At 34.4% G+C, this 10,000-nt stretch overlaps 1 protein-coding gene across 6 annotated transcripts in view; it reads left to right on the forward strand.

Moving 5' to 3' along the window:
• FOXP2 (forkhead box P2) overlaps window positions 1–10,000 on the forward strand; it is a 405,613-nt gene that overhangs the window by 346,359 nt on the left and 49,254 nt on the right. For all 6 annotated transcript variants that reach the window (XM_059847131.1, XM_059847129.1, XM_059847125.1 and 3 more), the window contains 2 exons: window positions 4,523–4,736; window positions 6,339–6,443. In XM_059847131.1, the coding sequence (XP_059703114.1) occupies window positions 4,523–4,736; window positions 6,339–6,443 (319 nt within the window). The remainder of the gene's footprint in view (window positions 1–4,522; window positions 4,737–6,338; window positions 6,444–10,000) is intronic.

Raw genomic sequence — 10,000 nt, forward strand, 5'->3', positions numbered from 1 at the left:
GAACTTTAGAAGTTTCCCATTATGACACTTAAGCAGGCTTTGTAATTGAAACTTTATTATTCATATTGCCAAATTTTCTAGACGCTGATAAATTTTGCAGCATATACTTTTGGAAAAATAAAGACAGATTTTTAGTGTTTTTGTCCTAGATAGAAGGTGCATATTTATTGAGCTTATGTGCTGAAAACAATTTCTAATAGCAGCACAATTCAAGCATCATTGCTTTTCTCTGAGGAATCACTGAAATCTGATTTAGTGGAATGTTATTTCATTTAATATAAGCAAACAGGTATAAAATACATCCGACAGTGATATTAAAGCCATTCAAAAGCTCACGTTCTTTTCTTTCTCTTCTAAGAAAATAAAGTCTTTGGCATTGAAAAGCACTTTGAGTCATCAATTTATGACAAGTGAATTTAGGGAAGCCTTTAGGATTTATTATCTTTTTTATTCTTTTGTATTAAATAGGTTAAACAGAGCAACAAGTTTTAAAGGTGGTGTTTCCAATAGTAATGAACTTTGACAAATAACCGTAAAGACTTTTTGAAAAAAAATTCCTTTTGTCACTTTGATCAGGATTTCTCGATGATAAAAATGAGATTAAAATCTACTACTACTTGAAAGAAAATAGGGCACACACTTTTGAAACATAAATTAGCATGGAGATAAATGCTGCTTACGTTTTAAGATAAGGTCAAAGTCTTCCCATCTAGGGGACTCTGTCTATAACCTGTGAGGTATGTGTTTCTATTTGTTTTATCATAGAGATTTGAGCTAAGTGTCTGTCATAAAAATGAAATAATAATCTGATGTCTGATATCCCAGTCCTGAAATGAGCATTGTTTAGACTATGTTTATGACAGATAACAATATTTTTACTTGGTGTTTATGCATGTAACTTGTTCCTCCTTTGATTTCCTTTGAAATCAAAGCCTCAGAAATCAAATGAGCAAAAGCAGAGTACACAGCATAGACAATGGTCAAAAAAACCCCCAAAACCCCAAACCAAAACAAACAAAAAATAGACCAAAACACTGAGAAAATCAGAGATTACAAATAAATGTGTAATTTCATTGTGTAAAAAAGCTGTGTAACAAAGCTATGACACAAGCATATCTAAGGTCGTGAAAGCTACAAGGAAAATAAGTCCTACTACACCAAATAGCAGTGGGGAGACAAGTTGGTTCATAAATCTGGAGATGAGAGACTGGTAATGCTTGTTTCTTTTTGTAGGATTGGCTTGGACCGGAGTCAAAAAAAGCATGAAACACAACTTCCCTCTGAACTGCTTTATCTTTTGCAATCTCCTCTTGTGCCATCTGTTGCTAGAGGAATTCCTCAGATTTTCTCTCACATTAAGCTATCCCCATAGATTTCCCTCAGCACTCCTGCCCAATTGCATTGATATTCATTGTTTAATGCAACACTCATTCATCTGCTAGTATAAAAACAGAGAAAAAAACATGTTTAATAGTTCTTAGGAGTAAACAGTTCTTTTAAAGATCTTTCTTCTACTCAAAGAATTAAGTCCAATTGAACTCGTAACAGAAAAGATTGGTAATAAAGAAATAAGAAATTACAAAATTTTGTAGTTAAAATCCAGATGGATTGTTATCTATATGGATTGTTGAAGTAAATTTATCTCTTTTTTGCTTTTACTTTGATGTTTTTTCCTAATAATGAACTACATACAAGTATTTATTTCTTCCATTTTTAAATTAAACCTTCAGAATTGAATTAAGTTAACCACTTCTGAATTAAGGTAACCCCTAGATGTGGTAAAAGTACGGTTTTCTGCTTCTGCTGTACTGTGAGAGATATAAGATAGTTATGCAGAAGCATTTAGATGTGTAACACCAATATTTTATATGCATCCATCCAGTTTGCTCAGTTACATGGATGGCTAGAACACTGAAAGTAACACGGGGTATTTGTGTTTGCAAGTTATTGGTCATAAAGAGTCCCATAAACCACAGATTATTATTGGCAAAGTGTGAAAATATGTATCTTACAAGTACAGCTGTGAGGTTTCATATATAAACAGTATTTTCTTCAAGTATAGTTTCTGCCTTTAAAGAGCAAGAATGTTTCCTGTATTTTCTTGATGGTCAGGTATCACAAATAAGATGCAATAGGTGTTTTAGCATCTGTTTTGTGACCAGGTCTTCACTATGTTGTATCCAAAATCAGTGATTTGCTGTGAGTTATTTTCATGTATTGTTGCATTGATGCTAGTTAAATGCAAAGAACTGTAAATCACAGCAGTAAAAAACCCCAAACAAACGAAAAAAACAAAAAAACACCAAAATGCCAAGTCTACATCGGTCCATGTTGGAAAAGGAGAAATTTATGGTTTTTATAAGTGATGGTTTTATTAAACATTTATTGAAACATCAAAATAGAGTAGGTAGAGGTTAAAAGAGCTACGAAAGTAATGTTAAAATCCCCAAATTCTTGGTGTTTGTAAATTTCATAGTAAATCAGTATTTGACCTTTTTATTATAGTTCGTAATTTTTATTCCACTCTTGGTCCTCTTTTTGATCCTTTCCCTTAAATATATTTCCCCTTAAATATGTTGTGGGGAGGGCATTTTAAGGGTTTTCACAGCCTATGAAACTTTAAAACTTACCCTACTTTTAAATCTAGACTGAAATGTCTGTCAGCCTTTTCACAAGCCTCTAGTAAAAAGAGAGTTGGCCTTTTTTAGACATAGAAACCACAAAATTGCCATAATTTACAATTAATTACAAATCCGCTTATTAACTTTATATTTTTTAAGTCCCTGCCCGTAATCCTTTTATCCTAGAAGGCAGCCTTTCAGAGTCCTCTGAAGAAGTGATCAAGTTAACCAGCCTGAGCCTAGAGAGAAATTTCTTTCTGATTTAAAAAACCCTAGGTGAGCTAGGGCAGGACCAGACGGGCAGGACGTCCCTGCCCATGGAGAGACCATTGCTGCAGCTGCTGCCAGCCCTCCTGCATTCACTCAGCTTGTGGGGCAGCTCTTACTCAGCTCACACACTACCCAAAGTGTGATGGTCTCAAATTAAATTCCTCTCACTAGAAGATGTGATATCTGATTACCTAAACAGATGGTTTTATTCTTGGGTTTGGTTTTTTTCAGTACAGAATTAGTTTATATTTTTAACAGCAGGAGGAAGACTTTGAAGTAAATAATGTACTTTGTATATCATGCCACCTAAATGAATACATTCTTTCATTTTGATTTGTGAGTACATTTGCAGATAACTGTTATTTACTACACTAGAGTGGGTTTTTTGCAGTGTTGCTGGAACATACCTCATGAACTCAGCAGTAATTACTTACCTTCATTAAACAATTACAACCAGTATTACCATCACTCCCGTTACCCATCTCTAATGCAATAAATTAGAGCCTGGCTTCTTTGCTTGCTTCCTAAAAACCTAGGGTTTTTCTTTACAAATATGGTATAAAGTCCAGTTGTAGGGCTTGCAATCAACTCTTTTTCACTTTTTTCTTTAGCTGAATTTGCCAGTGGGGGTTGGTATCTAAGGTAAAGAATCAGGACTCAAAGCAGTAATCTAAAAATGAGCTGGTTTCATAATTAAGAAAAAAATCCCCTCCACCATTTTGTTTACTACTTCCTCCAGAAATTAATGTTTCTGTAAAAACTACTAATCTTTTTAATAGCTTTGAATACTTCATGGTGAGATAGCTACTGAGAAGAAATAAAGAACTTCCTGTGCTTTCTTCATAATTTTTTTGTTGAGTCTCGTTCAGTAGTCTGAGTTTATATGTTCTCAAAATAAAACATTATCTAATAAATAGATTTGTTTTGCATTCCAGCAGATCTAGATACCATGACTATGTGTTGCCTAATTTCAGTTGTTGAGATAAAATAGAGAAGACAGATTTTGAGATACCTCTGGAACAAACCATGTCAGGCTGAAGAACCTGGCTTTGAAATCACACGATCTCTGGGCTTCATATTTTTTTCTGCATTTAATCTAGTATTTTTCAAAAGTGTTATGTCAAACTTAGAAAGTCTGGCAGTGACAGAATGTGTATACATTTCTGATGAGCGCTTCATCTTTTAAAATCTGGTTTCCTATCTTAGCTGCATCTTCAGTGCCAAGATAAGAGAATGCTCACAGCCCTTCTCTTGCCTGTGTTTTGTAGTCTTTACTTCAGGCAGAAGCATATTGTACTGTAGGTTTCCATGACTTCATGCAAACTTGAGCCAGACAACCCTAACGCATATGTATGAATACATTCAACATGCTTTTTGTGACCAAGGATGAGTCCTAGAAACTACAAATTTCCAGCTGCAAGTGGAGTAGAGAGCAATTTTAAGCTCTCTTTTGTTTTATGTTTATGAATTTATGGATTTATGAATTTATGAATTTATGTTTTACTACATGTTGATTGTGCTGGTAAAACAGCATCAGCTTTATTGTTGGCATTAATCCATTAATAACACTGAGCTCATTATATGAAACTCTTTATTTTGTTATATTAGTGGGGCTCTCTTTCATTTTATAGCTGGCTTAAGTCCTGCTGAGATTCAGCAGTTATGGAAAGAAGTGACTGGAGTTCACAGTATGGAAGACAATGGCATTAAACATGGAGGGCTAGACCTCACTACTAACAATTCCTCCTCTACTACCTCCTCCACCACTTCCAAAGCATCACCACCAATAACTCATCATTCCATAGTGAATGGACAGTCTTCAGTTCTAAATGCAAGGCGAGACAGGTAATTGTGATGAGATTTCAACTGTGCTTATCATTTGACGTGAAGCGGTTGTATAACATCTTAAATCACGTGATTTCCGATCAAAAAATAGCACCTTACAGAGATTGTGGAAACCTGATTTTCCAGAATTGTTTATCAATAGGGCATAATTTTCGGTAATGATGTCTAACTTTGCAGACACAACAAAATTACCTGCATGTGGTTTTATGACTCACGAAGTTATGGTAGTTTGGGTCAGAGTTAATCACAGGGTCAAGTGGGCTGGTGTAGGGGTGTAAATGCACGTTTGATGGCACTTTTGTAGGTGCATAGTTTCATTCATGTTTGACACACCTGGCAGTCAGGCCCTTACTTGAATCTCACTCCTGGTTTTGTTCACCAAGTACACCTATATGAGTTGCCAAGGCTGTAATTCAGTGGAAAGATTCTATATTAAAAGTGCTTCAAACCAGTATATTAAAGCATCTCTCATATTGTTTGTATCTTTAGAAAAGAACCACTATATTTTTTGTCTTTTATGCCTGACAGTAATGAAGTTGACATATTCCCTACAAATTTTCCGTGTTGTTAGTGCAATACAGTGGAATTCCACCATATGGATGAAGTTAAAATCCTTTTTAGACACATTGACAGATATTATTTACTGTTCCTTAATTTCAAGTAATGGATTATATACAAGACCATGTAGTATCTGTAACACTTAGCAGTAAATATATTAGTGTAGTGAGATATAGATGATCTCAATATAAGATGAAATTGAATTGTATCTATATAACCTAAATTAAAAGTAATGGTCTTTTCAAATAAATTTTCCATTGAATTATTTTAATACTTATGTGACTATGATTTAAGTATCTCTCATGCTCATATGACTGTGAGAACAGTTTTCAGTCATTATTTTGTATTATTTAAAAATCTGAATACCTTTGTAGCAGTACTTTTCGTTAGTATCACTTTTGTGCTTATATCTCACAGAATGGTTCTTTGCTTCAGTATGTCACCTACATCCATGGAATAATTCCCTGAATTTCTTTGATAACTCATCATGGATGAAACAATATGAAACAATCACAGAGGTTCCAGAAAAAGGCATGGAGTACAGCTAGGGATTTTTATGAAGCCATATAGTTAATGAAAGCAATGCTTGTGAACAAGAATATTTATTAATGGAAGCAACTTTATTTTTATACACATTGAGCAGAAAATTGAAATATTATTTTGAACATTCACAATATTCAGGAATTCTGACTGTCAGTCTTCAATATTTATACTCAGAATTGATCATTTCTGAGTGTATTTTTTATTTATAGGTAAATGTTACACCAAGGTCATATGGCATAATTAGCATATGGTATTATACAGTCATCTTATTTTTTCATCCTTTATTAACAGTCATCTTTGGCTCTATTTCTTCTCTAATTGGAACATCATCTAGCCTTGGCAGTTGAACTATTCAATAGAACGATTAAATTTTTCTGACTGCTCTGAGCTAAATTGACCTGTTTTGACCTGTTTGTCACTGATCGTAACCTGACAGGCGCTAGCAGCCTCCAACGATTATGGCTTTTGAGATGAATCTGATGCCTTATTCTTTTGCTACAGCTCGTCACATGAGGAGACTGGGGCCTCCCATACTCTCTATGGTCATGGAGTTTGCAAATGGCCTGGCTGTGAAAGCGTTTGTGAAGATTTTGGACAATTTTTAAAGTAGGTGGATTTTTATTCGTTGGTACAAAATGGTTCAGGGCAAGGGAAAGCGAAAGACAGCAAACAAAGTTTTACTGTAAACCATATCAGAGATTTTTTGTGTGTATTTCATGCAACTGGATAATCGAGGCTATCGGCAGAGGGTCAAATTGTTATCCTTTCTTTCATGTCAAACACTTTTGCAGGCCTTTCAATAGCACAGTGTTTAATCCTCTTATTATCCTTTGCTGAAATGGAGCCTCAGAAAATTTGAAGAGATGCTTTAGATTTTATATTGGATAGTAGGAGTATGAAAAAGCACATTTTAAATTCAGACAGTTGGTGTGAAGTGGGAATTACTGTGTGTAGTATAAATAAAAAAGCACAGAGGCCTAAGCATGGCCATTTAACTCTCACTTGTTAATCTGTTTTTGCTTTTATTCTTGCATGTGCACAAGATACGTAAAAAACCCACAGTGTACAGGTGGGTTTGCACCTTTCAGGAATGAAAAGTGATGTCATTGCTTTTTCAGCATTTGGTTTAGCCAGATATTTTCTAAATCTTAGCATTTAGGAAGTAAGTGACACAGCTTTTTCTCTTCATCTACAGCTTCAAATTGCAATGGGTTTCTGCAATTTTTCCTTTTTATTTATTTCAAAGTATTTACTAGTATTTCTGTGTTCATTTGAATTTTCAACAACAGTACTGATTCGCTACCTATGTACATTATGGACTGGTCTTTGTTAGAAGAGCCATACTCATTTGGCATGCAATAGATCTTAATGGAAAGCTACAGATAGGCTTATATAGATGAGTAACTTCAGGGGCTGAGACTCTTATGTTGTCATGGTGCAGCTAACAGGGTGAATGAACTGTTTCATGCTTCATCAACAATTAAGTTAATTAGCTCATTTGAAATTGCACTGCTTTGTTGCCAGGATGTTGGCAGAAACATCAAAAGATGTGTTTACAAATGGCAAACTACGGGGTATATAACAGGAGCACCTTAACAGCAGACCATACCCGCTCAGTATTACAATAACTTTTATAATATAATTATGGTGATACTATTCATAAAGTATTTGCAAGGCTTTCTCTGTCTTTCAGTTTTAAATTAAGTAACTTACACTGACTTGCAAATTGTATGTAGGTATCACTCCTGACAAATTTTTGTTTATTAGTACATTAAGTGGAATGTCAAAACAATGGCTTATTATTAAAGAAAACTGTATAGGATTTAAAAGAACCTGATTTACATAAGTTTGTATTAAAAGGAAAATGAAATCTCCCAAATTCAATGTAGTGTTCTAAGTATTATTAATAATAAGAATTTAAACTCATTTAGCTTAAGCATTTTCCTTTTCAAGAAAAACTACGTTTCCTGAATACGTCCATCCATCTAGCCTATAGCGATGCTAATTCTTTGGGCAGACTTTGCACATCCATTATGTCAGGTCTCTTGTTATAATCCATGATCAGTAAAACCATTTTGATTAAGGCAGTGTAGTGCTAGGTTTACAGATGCTCTTACTTTCCTCAACCAAATAACCCTGGAAAATGTGAAAGTGACACATAACATCTTGATAATTCTGGTGCAGAAGCAATCAGGGTTTGCAGCAGTGTCACGGCTTTTTGTCTTATACATCAGCAGAAGCTGTCCGAGACTATTTTGTTATTTCTTCTCTTCACTCAAGTCTGTTTACTGTGCCCTTAAAACAAATAAAAAGTCATGATGCTGAATAGGAGAGTTTGTTTATGAAATAGAAATATTTCTTCATTTTACACTAGTGTTAAGATGGAAATCAATAGATAACCTTGCGTTAGATCCTTTAGTACCTTTTCATGTTCACGCTAATGCAAAATCCCCATTACAATTAAAAAACATTTTCTTTCAATTAAATATCAACTTTTAGTCCAAAGATTGACCATTTTTCCAACCCATTAACTTTATAGGGGGTGACAGGACTAATGGCTGTAGTTTTCAAGGCTTTGCTCTTAGTCTAATCTTTGTTGCACTGTTTCAGGTTCTCTGACTTGAAACAATATGATACCTGTGTTAAGAGAGTTAATGCAAGTATATTGTACCAAAATGAAATATTAATAAGGTACTCTACCCCAGTCTAGTAGTCTGTATTTCTGTAATATGCTTATGACAACTTTGAAGAGTGCCTGGTTTATGAAGTGACCTGCAACTTCTGCTCAGAAAACATTTTACCTAGCAGCTTGATGAAAAAAAAGAAAAAGCAGAGGCTCCAAGCAGAGGCTCCAAGAAGGAGGATTAGGACAGAAAATACCAGTTTGGCTTCACTTGGCTAATCAGGGAAATGATTTAGGGTGACGTGACAAATAACTTTCAATAAATGACTTAAAGCTACAAAAAGCCACTTTCACCATCATCTTTTTTTTTTTTTTTTTTTTTAATCCAATCAGAATTGTTTCTATTTTTAAGGTAATTTGAGGACATTCCAATTAGCTACAGTTCTTTTCAGGTATTCTGATGACTCAAGAACTTTCACATTAAGTGAAATTAGATCAATGCTCGGAAACATATGCAATGGTTTCAAGTACAGCAAATCTTCTTCATGGTAAATTTCTGTATATGTAACAAAACCTAAACCCATATGCTTTCTTTGGTATCCCTCAACTACAGACACAAACCCATGGTTTATATTTCTCTCTTTGTAAGGTAGCATTAACTTACAGGTGCTCATGCATGCAAGATCACTTTGACTATTGAGTAAAAACAGCTTTTGGCTTAAAAAATGCTTCAGAATTTAATGACAAATCAGAAAATGTCACTGCATAGCTACAAAAAAAGATGACATGATTTAAAGAAAATTTTGGGCCCTGACATGATTTAATAAGTGTCAAAATGCTTATGAAAACTCAGAACTTTGCTGTGAAACAAGTGTTGACAGAAATTAACCATTTTCAGGTCTCTAAGTAAGGAAACCAATAGATCTCTCAAAGCATTTAATATTATTCTTCATGATGGTTTTTTAAATGTCAGGATGCAATAACATATAACAAAACTTCAGGGTATTTTGTCTGCAAAATTAATTATCATTCCACTGGTCCTAAGTCAGTTTGAGTGAGAAGGATTTGACTTACTGTGCTTAAACCAGAAGGTTTGCAATACAACATTCCAGCCAGCAGACAAGTGTTCTTTAACCTGCATGCGGCAGACGCCAGCAAACATAACACAAGCTGCAGTACAAAGACCGGTAATGTTTTCATCTGTAGAGACAAGGGAAAAGAAATCATGATAGACAAGATAGGCCAGCTTTCCAGTTTTTATATGGGGCATGTTTAAAAGACTACAAAGAACAGTGACCAAGCGTCATAGTCAGGATGACAGAAACAAAACCATATAAAGAAATAACTTAATTAAATATAATTAGTACCATATAAAAATGCTAGTTTTTTGGTTTTTTTTTTCTTCCCCTCTTTCAACTGCAAAGTGATACACAACATTATGTACTTTCCTACTTAGAGTGTATTGTTGGTTTTTTTGGTCTTTTACTAGGTGGTATGGCTGTAAAATGATGACCTCAAGATTCTTCTTTGAACTTGTCAG

This window comes from Haemorhous mexicanus, chromosome 5 (assembly GCF_027477595.1).
Source record: "Haemorhous mexicanus isolate bHaeMex1 chromosome 5, bHaeMex1.pri, whole genome shotgun sequence".
NCBI lineage: Eukaryota > Metazoa > Chordata > Aves > Passeriformes > Fringillidae > Haemorhous > Haemorhous mexicanus.